At 38.8% G+C, this 13,488-nt stretch overlaps 2 protein-coding genes across 3 annotated transcripts in view; one reads left to right on the top strand and one right to left on the bottom strand.

Moving 5' to 3' along the window:
* LOC135094694 (acidic fibroblast growth factor intracellular-binding protein-like) overlaps nucleotides 1–9,370 on the top strand; it is an 11,770-nt gene extending 2,400 nt beyond the window's left edge. Inside the window, exons 5-9 of one of the 2 annotated variants that reach the window (XM_063995007.1) lie at nucleotides 21–266; nucleotides 1,144–1,401; nucleotides 5,445–5,608; nucleotides 6,573–6,623; nucleotides 7,167–8,350. In XM_063995007.1, coding sequence (XP_063851077.1) covers nucleotides 21–266; nucleotides 1,144–1,401; nucleotides 5,445–5,523 — 583 coding nt within the window. In that variant the 3' untranslated portion in view covers nucleotides 5,524–5,608; nucleotides 6,573–6,623; nucleotides 7,167–8,350. Of the gene's footprint in view, nucleotides 1–20; nucleotides 267–1,143; nucleotides 1,402–5,444; nucleotides 5,609–6,572; nucleotides 6,624–7,166 lie in introns of both variants that reach the window. The other variant, XM_063995008.1, reaches the window with a different exon arrangement.
* A 1,603-nt stretch (nucleotides 9,371–10,973) lies between these two features.
* LOC135094695 (DNA replication complex GINS protein PSF3-like) lies at nucleotides 10,974–13,017 on the bottom strand. Its single transcript, XM_063995010.1, has 4 exons — nucleotides 12,756–13,017; nucleotides 12,435–12,576; nucleotides 12,060–12,189; nucleotides 10,974–11,280 (listed from the first exon to the last, which is right to left on the bottom strand). The coding sequence occupies exons 1-4, from the start codon at nucleotides 12,874–12,876 to the stop codon at nucleotides 11,053–11,055; spliced, it is 621 nt and encodes a 206-aa protein (XP_063851080.1). The 5' UTR covers nucleotides 12,877–13,017; the 3' UTR covers nucleotides 10,974–11,052.
* Nucleotides 13,018–13,488: the final 471 nt, after the last annotated feature.

The following is a 13,488-nucleotide window of genomic DNA, read 5'->3' as shown; positions in this document are numbered from 1 at the left end:
AAACCCTACACCCCACACAGGAAATATGCATCGATCGTCTTCATCATCAACAACCGCTTTGAGACAAGCAAACGCAAGCTGAACTACTTAACGTTTGAGGACTTCTCAGTGTGTGCGTCCCTCATGATGTCGTCCTGGACCACCGCGAGCCCCCTGGCCCCCGCGCTGGCCCCAGACACCAGGGATGATACTGATTTTGACAGGGACTTCCTCATTGAGCTCAGGGACTTCAAACTTCTGCTGGATCGGGAAAAGGAGCATCGGAAGTGAGTGGTTTGTGTTGTTGTGTCGGTGTTTTGTGCGTTTGTGTGTTTGTTAATGTAAAGTCTTTGTGTTTTTCTTTTTTATTTAGGATGGTTTTCTTTTTCTGTTCGTGAGTTTGTTTTGTGTGTTTGTGTGTTTGTTCATGTGTGGTTTTGTTAAGATGTAAAGTCTGTTTTTCTTTTTTTGGGGATGTTTTTCTGTTTGTGTGTGTGTGTGTGTGTGTGTGTGTGTTCATTCACTGGGTTTAGCATATGTGGCGTTGTCATAAGTAAAGTGTGTGTTTGTCTGTCAGTTTTTTGGGGGGCTTGGATGTGTGAAAGAGAATGGTTTTGTGTCACTAACCTAGTGTAAGACAAGATAACAGACTAGATTCTTATGTTTCACCCATCATTTCACCAATCCTTCACTGTAACACTTTGAAAAGCTACCAACACTTACCTAAACCCTTCTTCTATCTCCCCACAACTCATCATCACCCTAAGCCACCTCAGAGGAAAAATACAGACTACATTCTTCTGTTTCACTCGTCACTACACCCTTAAATCCTCACAGTAACCTAACCCAACATTACCGACACTGACCTAAACCCTTCCTCTATCTCCCCACACTACAGCGTCACCCTAAGCCAACTCATAGGAGAAATACAGACTACATTCTTCTGTTTCACTCGTCACTACACCCTTAAATCTTCACAGTAACCTAACCGACACTGACCTAAACCCTTCCTCTATCTCCCCACAATACAGCGTCACCCTAAGCCACCTCAGAGGAAAAATACAGACTACATTCTTCTGTTTCACTCGTCACTACACCCTTAAATCTTCACAGTAACCTAACCGACACTTAAATAAACCCTTCCTCTATCTCCCCACACTACAGCGTCACCCTAAGCCACCTCAGAGGGAAGATACCAGACCGCATGTGCTCAGAGGTGGAAAGCAACTTCAAGATTTACTCAAGGGGCATTATAAACATCGGCTGCTCCCTCAACAACTCTCGGGACCTGAGGGATTTCTTTGTGGATGCTGTGGAGAGGGTGGTGGAGCCCTGCAGACAGGCTAGGTGGAGGTCCCCTGAGCTGGAGATCTTCCTGAAGGTGTACGCTGAAGCTGGGTCTGCCCTGGATATTATGGCCAGGTAGGTCTTTGTGTTTGGGGGTGTTTGGGGTGGGTGTGTGTATTTTGTGGGGTGTTTTTTGAGTGTTCTGGAGTGTTTTAGGTGTTTTGGGGTTTAGGTGTGTTTTTGAGTGTTTTTTTTATGGTTTTGGAGTTTTTGTGATAGTTTGGTGGTGTTTTTGTGTGTTTTTGTATGTTCCTGGTGTATTTTTCCTGTTTTCAAAGGTGTTTTTGGAGCGATTTGGGATATTTTCTGTTTTTTTTCTGTTTTTGAGGGCGTTTTTAAAGTGTTTGGCGAGTTTTTGGATGATTATTGCATTATTGGGGTATGGTGTGTGTGTTTTGAGAGATGTTTTTGTGTGTTTTGGGATATTTTGGTGTGTTTGGGGTGTTCTTAGGTGTGTATTTTAGGGTGCCTTTAATTTTTTTTTGGGTGTATATGTCTGTCTGTCTGTCCGTCTTGCTTTCTATGTGTTTTTTTTGTGGTTTATCTGGTGTGTCGGTGTTCCCTGTGGTGTTGTTTGTGCTCTTGGGGCATTTGTGTATGTCTGTGGTGCTTTTTTCTCAGTTTTTGGTGGTGTATGTGTGTTTGTGTGTGTTCTGTGTTCTGTCTTATCTTTCATCTTGCTTCAGTTCAGGAAATGTATTAAGAAACTTTGCTTGTTATTGTTATTTGTATTGTGCTAATAGGTTATAAATTGTGGTTACTATTCTGAGATCTAAACCTTCATATTTTCTCTACTTCATCTTTCTCCTTACTTCAGTTCAGGAAATCTATTGAAAAACTTGCTTGCCATTATTATCATTATTATTATTATTATTATTATTATTATTATTATTATTATTATTATTATTATTATTATTTACTCTCCCTTTAGATTGAAAAATGTGATTATTATTTTGAGATTGAAACTTTTATATTCTATCTTATCGCTTTCCTCACTTCAGTTAAGAAAATCTATTGAAAAATTTGCTTGTTGCTGTTGTTATTTACCATGTCGCTGTGTATTACAATCATAATCGCTTTTGGAGTTAGTCTTTTTCTCTCATTCTAAGGAAATATGACAAAAAAAACCTTGGCTGATTTGATATACTGGTTACTGTTTCCTCTGTCCATATTTGTGCTTCTCTTGTTCCCTTTTGTCGTAAGAAACTTGTTGTTCTGAAATGTTCTTGCTCCTTTCAATCTTGTGTTAGTCAAGGAGTTATACAAAATTCTGCTTAATCCCTATATATTTTTGAAGTGCTCTCTTTTATACTTTCAATCTTCCTTATTCTCTCTATCGTTGTTTTGAAGCTGGGTGTTTTCAATCCTGCATTAGTTAAGGAGTAATATGAAAATCCTGCTTATTCTTTATCATTATTGTTTTGAAATGTTATCCTTTACATTCTCAGTCTTGCATTAGTTAGGATGTCTCGGTGTTTTCAATCCTGCATTAGTTAAGGAGAAATACGAAAATCCTGCTTATTCTTTATCGTTATTGTTTTGAAATGTTATCCTTTACATTCTCAGTCTTGCATTAGTTAGCAAGTCTCGGTGTTTTCAATCCTGCATTAGTTAAGGAGAAATACGAAAATCCTGCTTATTCTTTATCGTTATTGTTTTGAAATGTTATCCTTTACATTCTTAGTCTTGCATTAGTTAAGAAGTGGTACAAAAAGTCCTGCTTATTTCTCTACATTATTGTTGTTTTGAAGTTATCCTCGGTGTTTTCAATCTTGCATTAGTTAAGGAGTAATACAAAAAATCCTGCTTATTCTTTATCATTATTGTTTTGAAATGTTATCCTTTATACTCTCAATCTTGCATTAGTTAAGGAGTAATATAAGAAATCCTGCTTAATCTGTATGTCTCCAATATTTACCGCTTTGTGTGCTTATACGTGGAGATCCGTCGGTGTTTTGATACATGTACTAGCCTCCAAATAGTCTAATGCTGAATAATTAGTGCCGTCAGTTTTGTCAAGAGTCTGCATGATGTGATTTGCCATTAAACTATCTCTCATTGCTGTCCTCCTCCTCCTCCTCCTCCTCCTCCTCCTCCTCCTCCTCCTCCTCCTCCTCCTCCTCCTCCTCCTCCTCCTCCTCCTCCTCCTCCTCCTCCTTTTCCTCCTCATCCTCCTCCTCCTTTCTCCTTTCCACATCACAAGAAAACACAGAGGAAGAAGGTGAGAACAAGACAACAGGGAAAGAAAGACAGCCCCTTGACACACTGTAGTTAATGGCACCCCTCACCCCCTGCTGCATGTGATGGTGATGCGCACACACACACACACACACACACACACACACACACACACACATTGCAGTAGTCTTGTAGCACCTCTTACACTTATTAACTGCATCACACACACACACACACACACACACACACACACACACACACACACACACACACACACACACACACACACACACACACACCAGCACACACCATCATTCCAACACCTCATTGGACGCAAGCCTGTTTGTTCCGCACGTTACTGGGGAAATTAATGTGTTGTGTTTGTGTTGCGTGTTGTGGTGTTCTGTTCCGTGTGTTTTGTTTGATTGTGTTCTTAGTGGGTTAGTGTTTGCACCTCCTGTTCACCATTTTTATTTATTTATTTATTTATTTATTTATTTATTTATTTATTTTTTGTCTTCCTTGTTTTGTCTATCTTCGTCAGGTTAGTTTCCATACCTCCTTTTTCCGTCTTTTGTTTCATCTGTGCATTGTTTTGTTTGTCTGTTTCCTGGTTAAGTTTGTTTTCTTATTGTCTTTTTCTTTCTCTTTTTCATCTCCATTTTGTTTTGTCTCCCTGTGTTTCCCGATGAGTTAAGTTAGTTTTCTTACTTCCTTTGTACTTCTTTTGTTTTCTCTCTTGTTTTGTCTGTGTTTTCTTTCTTTTGTTTTGTCTGTCTCTTTTTTCGTCTTTTATTTCATCTTTGTCTTGTTTTTCCTTTTGTTTTCTTTTATTTCATCTTTGTCTTGTTTTTCCTTTTGTTTTCTTTTGTTTCATCTTGTCCTGTTTGTTAGTTTTCTTCTTTCTTTCATCTTTGCTCTGTTTTGCCTGCCTTGTGTCTTCAGCTTGAGTCTGTTAGTGTTTGTACCACCTTGCATTGCTAAGCTTAACTGTGTCTGTATCATTGCTAAGCTTAACTCTGTTCCTTCTCAGTGCAAAGCTTAAGCATCCCCTCATTTTCCTCTGCAATGTCCTGTCTTTATCATCTTTTTCTCTACTAAGCTTAATTCTTCCTGTTTTCTGTCATCTCCTTCCTCTACTAAGCTTCATTCTCCGTCTTTCCTCACCTAAGCTTAACTATCTCTGTTTTTCTTACTTCTTCATAAGCTTAACTGTTTTCCCTTCTTTGCTGTGTTTTATCTTTATCATCATCTCCCATCTTTTCTTCATCCTAATCTTTTTCCCCCACTAAGCTTAACTCTCTCTCTTTCCTCACCTAAGCTTAACTGTATCTCTGTTTTCTTACTTCTTCATAAGCTTAATTGTTTTCTTTTCTTTGCTGTGTCCTGTCTCTATCAGCTTTTCCTTCTACTAAGCTTAATTTTTTCTCTTTCCGTACTTTAATCTGCTAACCAACTTCATCTCTATTTTTTTGTTGCTATACTGAAAATCTTACCTCAATCTCTGTTTCTTCCTTTCCTCCTTTTTCTGACACTAACCTCAATGTTTGGCTTTATTTCTTCCTAATCTCTTTCTCAAGTTAACCTCAAGTCTATATTTTACATTTCTTTCCTCCTTTATCTTTGTTTCCTTGTATCTTTTAACTTAGCTCTCTTTCTTCCTCCTCTTTCTCACACTAACCTCATTTCTTGGCTCTATTTTGTTATCTTCTGCCACAAAAATCAATTCACATTTCTTTCATCCTTCTCTATTTTTTTTATCCCTCATCTTCTAACTTTAACTTCTACCTATCTTTCCTCTTCTTTCTCCCAATACACTTAACCCACCTCTCTTTCTACCTCTTCTATAAATCTCACTCTTATTTTCCCATCACCTCCTGTCTTACCTCACGTGACACTCAACCAACATCACCTATCTCTCCTTCCGGCTCCTCCCACAGCGACCACTCCCTGCGCACCACGTGGGAGAGGTACATGAACACAATGAGAGTGTGCCTGATGCAGCTGTACCACTCTTGACGCCACGCCCCGCCCCTGCGCCTCACAAGGACCTCAACCGTGCAGGAGAAGGTGGTGGTGGCTGACTGACCCTCACTGTCGCAAGGTATAAGAAGGCAGTGCTTGTGGTTGTGGTTTGTTTAGCTTTGTAGTTTGTGATGAGGTTCATTTTGGTTGGGTTAGTTAGTGGTAGTGTTAGTGAAAGTTTAGGCGTTTGTTTTGTTTTTGTTTTGTTAGAGTGGTTGCGTTAATGAAAGATGGTTGCCTTTTTTTTATTGTTATTTTGTTTATTTGTTGTTTATCGATTATTGTTGTGTTTGTTTATGGTTTGTTGTTTGTTTTCTTTTGTTTTGTCGGAGTGTGGCACTGTTAACAAAAGATAGAAGTTGTTGTTGTTTATTTAGTTGTTTTGGTTTATCTAGTTTTGTTTATATACTACGCCAATAATAACAAAAACCAGCATTTATTATTTATTTATTTGCTTGTTTGGTTTTGTTTGTTTATTTAGACCACTAATTCCTCTTATTATTCATTTGTTTATTTACACCAGGAAGTGAGTGCCATTATAGAAAATGGTATTTATTGCTTATCGGACACTATTTATCCCCAGTTTTGTTTATCTAGTTTTGTTTGTTTTATCTAATGATGATTCCTGAGTTTAATGTATGTTTTAGTTCACACACACACACACACACACACACACACACACACACACACACACACACACACACACACACACACACACACATCAGCAGAAAGAAAGGTTTTTTTTATATAGAAATGATAGTCTTGTTGCTTTGCCGAAAAAGTGAGTTGCCATAAGATAGATTTTTGTAAATATAGTTAGTTGTTTGTATATATATATATAGTTGAGGTAATATTGTTCTTTTCCTTATTCTTGCTGTTCTTGTTCTTGTTCTACTACTACTACTACTACTACTACTACACATCCTCTCTTCTCCATATCACTATCACTTGTAGCAGTAACAGTAGTACCAGTAGCATCACTACCATCACCACCACTACCACCACACTCACCCCCATGTCACCCTCACCCCATGTGTTGACAGTCCCGAGAAGGTGCAGCCTCTTCATAGCCAGGAAGTGTTCCCCGGCCCAAGGTGAGGCACAGGGGGTGAACTACTGAAGGAACACTGGTTTTAAAGGGGCGGTAATGTTGGCGAGGTACTGAACGAACACTCGGGTTTTAAAGGGGGACTGATGTATTGGCTTGTGTATGAAGTGCTGGGAGGAATTGCAGTTGTTTTGGTCTATTTGAGATACTGAAGGAACACTGTCATTTTAAAGGGGCTCTAATGTTTTGGCTTATGTGTAAAGTATTGAGGTTAATTTGGTCTACTTGAGGTGTTGAAAGGAAAGAAAAGTTATATTTTTTTTTGTATTTCTTGGCTCTAGTGCTGAGGGGCACACTAAGCTATTGAAAGGAAGGAATGCGGGGAAAATTTGAACTACACAAAGCTGGTCGCAATGAAATTTGTTCCTTTTAATCTCTTGAAAAAAAGTAATGGTAAAATACATATATACAATCTTGAATATTGTGTGCATAAAAAACATATATACAAACTTGAATATTGTGTGCATAGATACAACTAATACATTCTCATCATTGATCTTCATGTTCTCTCTTCTCTCACTCTTTACAGCTCATCGCCAGTCAAGCCTAGAGTGAGTGGCTGGGTACATCACTGCCTCACTTAGTCCCTCAAGAAGTCCTTAGTCTAATCTATCACCCCCTTCTTTCCTTTCTTTCTTTCTTTTTCTTTCTTTCTTTCTTTCTTTCTTTCTTTCCTAAACTACATGTGGATTTGTTGTCTTACTTCACTGCCTCACTTGGGTTTTCAGTCTAATCTATCAGCCCCTTCCTTCTTTCCTTCCTTCCTTTTTATCATCTCTTCCTTCCTTCCTTCCTTTTTATCATCTTTTCCTTCCTTCCTTTCTTTCTTTCTTCTTAGCCGTCTCAATGTTCACTCATTCAGGTTTTCAGTCTAATTTCTCAATCCTTCCATCCTTCCTCCATTCCTTCCTTTATTCTCTTCCTCCTTTTTCTTTCTTCCATCTTCTCTTCTTCCCTCTCGTGCCCTCCCTCCCTCCCTCCCTCCCTCCCTCCTAAGCTGCACCTGAAGGGTCTTAGCTAACAGGTAACATTAGTGGCCTCTGTGCATGTAAGTATCAGATACAGAATAATGAATGCTGAGTTACAAATTCCGTAGATAAAAAATGAAAGAAAATGGTGAATCGGGTTAAGAAGCACTTGAGAAATGGAATTTATAAGACCTTAAAATTTTGCGTCATTGAAACAGGCGAAAGATAAATGAACGAAGGCGAATGTTGAGTTACAAATCCCATAAATAAAAAGTAAAAGAAGGAATTTTGAATCAAGCTAAAAAAAATGGGAAAAATATAAGACATTGATGTTTTGCTGCCCTGTAACAGACTGAAGATAAACAAATGAAAGGGAATGTTGTGTTATGAATTCCCTATGTAAAAAAAAACAAGAAAATGATGATACAGGCTAAAAAATACAAGGAAATGGTGATACAGAGTAAATAACACAAGAAATTAGTAATACAGGCAAAAAAATACATAGAAAATTGAAAATGCTAGTGGTAAATTTTTGCAATGTATTCTTAGGCATGAGTAAAGACTTATTATGAAGACTCTAGGATAAATAGACAAGTTCTTTATCTTTAACATTATGTCATGGTTTATAATCCTTGTTGAACTACAGAACCATATAAATACCTCAGAAAAACTCGAAAAAAAAATTGATAACTTATACTAAACATTAGGAAGGGTTGAGATAAATAAATAAACAGTTTTCTCATTCTTTTTACATTTTTCATGGTGTTTAACCCTTGCTGAACTACAAAACCATGAAAATATCCTTGGAAAAAGCTGGATAATTAAGAATAGAAGTTAGGTGTTGAGATCATGAAATGCATAACTACACCAACTGTTTCCTTCACCGAGATTGAAAATAAACTCGGTGAATGATAAATGGCCGAGAGTAAAAAAAAATTAATGAGTCTATCGGGCCAAGCAACACAAGCAAACACTGGAAACACAAGCCAAGGTGTTTTGGTTTGAAAGGCCAAGTGTTTTATTTATTTATTCATTTATTCATTTATTTATTTATTTATTTATTTTGTCATTCCAGAAAAAAATAAAAAAAACTAGTCATTGGGAACAACTTGTATATTTGTGAAAGTTGTATAGAAAATGTTGTGTTACCTGTGGTGTATATTGGGAATGTTTGTGTATAACTTTTGTATTTTTTGGGGAGTTGCTTATATAATGTGTGTGTGTGTGTGCGTGTGTGTTATAAACATACATACGCTGGTATAAGGTAGCACAGTGTATATTGAAAATGCTTATTGCTTTGCGTATATTAAAATAACATGTTTACTTGTAACTTGTTTATTTTTGGTTGTGTGTGTGTGTGTGTCCTATAAAGAAACATACACCGTCATAAGACATGTATGCAGTGTGTTATATATTAAAAAATGTTTATTGCTTTGTATATATTGAAATAATGAATCTTTATGTATAAATCATGTGTTATTTGCTTTGTCTTACAAACATACATACACCTTGTTAAAAGCCATACACACTTTATTCATTGTATAAAAAAAAATATATATATATATATATACATAGATTTCTTCTGTACATGCCAAACATTCTTCATGTTCTTTGTTATGTTATAATGCAATGAAAGCAGCACTGTAAATAACACAAAACACAAATGTTGTTGTTGTTAACCCTTTCACTGTGATATACAACTGATCACAACTCTTAAAAAGTCAAGCATCCAATCTTTAAAGAATCTGTAAAAAAAAAAAAAAGATGAAAAGAATAGATCTTGCAATTCCTGAGCAGTACAATGTTTGGACGTGGCAGCAGAACGAGAAGACACGGCTCAAAGTATTAAGTAGTCAAGAAAAGATGTACCAAATAGGACTGTATTCTGAAACATCTCTGTCTACTACTTTCCAGAGGCTTTAGTTGACGTGACACGGGTTTTCAAGGGTGTTTTTATGGTTTTAGTGACAGATTAACAAGATTTCTGCATTGTTGACAGTAGAAACACTCTTGAGAACCTGGCTAATCATCTCTCTCACCATGGAAAATAGTCATAGTGATGTTATAAGGGTTTTCAAGGGAGTTTTTATGTTTCTAGTGACAGATTAACAAGGTTTCTACATTATGAACTGGAGAAACACTCTTGAGAACCTGGCTAAGCATCTCTGTGGCCTTGGAAAACTGGTGATGAGAGAACAGTGTTTCATTTTCAGAATACTGGCCATAGCAGTGAACAGGTTTCAGTAAATAAAGAAAATAAATAAAACGACAAATAAAAATATATCGATGTGAAATTCATAAGAAACTCGATACTCCCATTTTCTACGTAGGATTAACATTTCCGAGGGAGGATGCAACCCTACCCAAGCCTGTATAGTTTGTTCCCTGTGACTGGCAGGAGGATTCAAAGTGCAATATACTGATAAAAACTCTTTATTTATATTTCAATTCCCTAAGGCGACATTAAAAGGTGCTCATGGGGGGTTTAGTCCGAACCGAGTGGGATTAGGGTAAGTGAGGGAGACGGGGATTAAGGCACAGAATATGTGGAGTGATGGAAGACAGGGATTAAGGGACAGAATATGAAGTGGAGTTATAGGAGATAGGGATTAAGGGACACAATATACAGTGGAGTGAGGGAGACGGATTAAGGGACAATAAGTGGTGGAATGAGGGAGACAGTGAGATTAAGGGACAGAGTATGAGGTGGAATGAGGGAGACAGGGATTAAGGGACAGAATATGAGGTGGAGTGGATGGAAAGCTGTTAGTTATGTTCAAAAGGGGATTATAAGCATAAAGGATTCAAGAAGACAGGAAGGTTAAGGGGTAGAATAAATGAAAAGGTTAATCTACAAAAGAATTAGAAGCAAAGACTAAAGGATTCAAGATGGTGATGGAAGGATCGGCTAACTAACTAAAGATTAACAAGCATAAACTAAATGACTGACAAGAAAGAAGAAGATTTAAAGATTTTCTAAGCACTGAAATGAATGGAAGCCTGTTAACTAATCTCCAATAGAGGATTAGAAAGAAAAATAAGTGAAAAACAAGAATGAAGTGGTGGAAAAGAGGATTAGAAGCTTAAACAACAGAAATGAGGAGAGAATAAGACTTAATGGATCTCCTAAGCACCAGAATGGAAGGAAGAAAACATTAGCTGTGGATTAGAAGAAAATAATTAGACGATATGCTTAAGAGGTACAAAGGAGGATTACACACAAAGACAGAAGGATCAATTAAGAAAAGAAAGATTAAATGATCAAACAAGCACTAAAATGTAAGGAAGGAAGGAAGCACAAGCCAAGATTAAGAGGATGAGAACTGAATAACCTAAGCACCACCAAGGAAGGAGGAAAAAACAAGCTAGGATTTAAGACAAGAATTTAATACCGAAAACACCAAAATAGACAAAAATAAACAACTTAAAGAAGACAGAAAATGGATGCTAGCTGATCTCCGACAATTTACGCTTTCCACTTTGCTCGGTGGATGCAATGGACGTGATGATGTGGCAGCGACGAGCCAGCCAGAGTTGGTGGTCCTGGTACATCCGCCTGCCCGTGTGGAAGAGAGTGCGCTCCAGATGGTCAAAGCGAGCCTTGTGGACCGCTGCATCATCCTCAAGGCAGTGGAGGGAGGAGTCCATCACCCTTCGGAGTCTCTGCTTGAGTGTCTGCAAGGAAGGGGAGGTGAGGGTGCTGAGGAAGACTGCAAGAGGTTAATGTGAAGTGTGCTGGGAAAGAGAGGCAGATGAGGCTGCTGGGAGAGGAAGGCAGGCAGATGAGGGTGCTGGGAGAGGAAAGGAGGCAGAAAGACAAGAAAGATATAAGATGAAGAAAGAAGAAAAGGGAGGAGAGAAGACCAGAAAGAGAAAGAGGCAGATGAGGGTGCTGGGAGAGGAAAGGAGGCAGGGTGAAGACAAAAAAGATATAAGATGAAGAAAGAAGAAAACGGAGGAGAGAAGACCAGAACGAGATAAGAAAGGAAAAAAGAGACAGGAAAAAGAAAAGGCAGGGAGGAAGAAGGAGTAGAAAGAGATAAGGAAAAGGAAAGGAAAGATGATAAAACATGACAGGATAAGGAAGGATGATGAAGTACATGAAGGGTGTGGAAAAAGTCTGGGAGGGAGGCCAGTGAAGGGTGCTGGAAGAGGAAGGGAGAACACAAGATAAGAAAGGGAAAGGGAAGGAAGGAAGAGAAATAGCTGAATATGACAGGAAAAGAGAAGGACAATGAGGAAAGTATGTGAAATTAATTACCCAAGTTGAAGGAACAAAGGAAACAAAATGACAGAGGAAAAAGAAGGAAAACTCATGGAAGAAGAAAGAGAAGACAGAATATGATAGAGGAAAAGGAGAGAAAGAAAGGAAGAAAGACAAACTATGATAGAGGAAAAGGAGAGAAAGAAAGGAAGAAAGACAAACAAGATTAAATGCACAAGAACACACACACCTCAGTCAGCAGTTGGCCCAGCGTGACCCCCTCGGCCCCAACCAGTGGCAAAAGGTGACGGCCAAACTCGTAGAAGTAAGGTGCTAGTCCCTGCAGGTCTACGATGGTGGCATCGGCGCGTAGGATCTCTCTGAGGGGCGGCAGAGTGAGAGGGAGTGGGTGAATGAGAGTGTGTGTGTGTGTGTGTGTGTGTGTGTGTGTGTGTGTGTGTGTGTGTGTGTGTGTGTGTGTGTGCGCATGTGTGTGAGAGAGAGAGAAGGAAATGATGGGGAAAAAAGAAAGAATGATATTGTTTTCTTAATGTCTCTCTCTCTCTCTCTCTCTCTCTCTCTCTCTCTCTCTCTCTCTCTTAAACCATCACCCCCTCCCCCTCACCTGTATCTCTCGTTAAAAGCCCTGGGCAAGTGACAGGTGACTAGCTTGCGTCGTGGCCCCAGAGCAGCGGCCAGCCATAGGGGTAGCTCCAGCTTGGTGCCCTTCTCAAGGTCCTTGCTGCGCCCAGAGGAGTCGAGGTACCCTGGGGGAGAGGGGAGAGTGAGAGGGGAGAGGGGGGAGGAGGAAGAGAGGAGGAAAAGGGGGAATTATTTATAACTCCTACTACTATTACTACTACTACTACTAATACCATTACTACAACTATTACTGCTACTTCTACTACTACTACTATTACTTCTACTACTACTACTACTAACTCACCCATGCCAACCACTGTCTTCTCAAATTTACACGGTAGCTTTTCATTTGTGGCCAGAATATCTTCAAGGCTGTAATAGTTAGGGAAATAACTTGGGCCGTGTAGGGAGCGGGAGGAGGCCATGGTAGTGGTGGTGGTGGTGGTGGTCAGTCAGTCACTCTCTCTGTGTTAATTTCGCTCGTTCTTTTTTTCTTTTTCTTCTTATGTTTTGTCACCTTTATTTCCTTTTTCTTCCTTTCGTTATATTTTCCCCTTTTCTCCTCACTTTCTTGCTCTTTCTCTTCTTCCTTCCTTTCTTACTTGCCAGGTTATTTTTTTTTCTTCGTTTTATTATTCTTGTTTTGTTTCTCTTCTGGTCTCTATCTCATATTATTGTCTCCTCGTATCTCTTCTTACTATCACCTCTTTTTCTTCCTGTCACCTCCTTCTGTTCCTCCTCTCACCTCATTTCTCACTCTCCATCACTTGTTTTTCGCTAAAATATTCATGTTAGTCTTTTCCTGTCAGGTTTTGTTATTGTTTGTCTCCCGCCTTGGCCTCGGTCTGGGTCCCACCGCGAATGGTGTTCGCAAGTAAATGCCTGACTTCTGATCTTTCTAAAATTTCTGATTGGGGCAGAGCAAACTTGGTATTGTTCAATGCCTCAAAAACTCAATTCCTCCATCTATCAACTCGACACAACCTTCCAGACAACTATCCCCTCTTCTTCAATGACACTCAACTGTCCCCCTCTTC

The sequence above is a fragment of the Scylla paramamosain genome, chromosome 46, assembly GCF_035594125.1.
Source record: "Scylla paramamosain isolate STU-SP2022 chromosome 46, ASM3559412v1, whole genome shotgun sequence".
Taxonomy (NCBI): domain Eukaryota; kingdom Metazoa; phylum Arthropoda; class Malacostraca; order Decapoda; family Portunidae; genus Scylla; species Scylla paramamosain.
This window is presented reverse-complemented; position numbering and strand designations above follow the sequence as displayed.

What these genes read in the sequence shown, in the direction of transcription:
- LOC135094695 (XM_063995010.1), bottom strand. Translation starts at nt 12,876, where the DNA reads ATGGCCTCCTCCCGCTCCCTACACGGCCCAAGTTATTTCCCTAACTAT. An exon ending in GCTTTTAACGAGAGATACAG is followed by an intron (nt 12,190 to 12,434) that starts GTGAGGGGGAGG and finishes GCCGCCCCTCAG; the next exon opens with AGAGATCCTACGCGCCGATG. An exon ending in TGGGCCAACTGCTGACTGAG is followed by an intron (nt 11,281 to 12,059) that starts GTGTGTGTGTTC and finishes CCTTCCTTGCAG; the next exon opens with ACACTCAAGCAGAGACTCCG.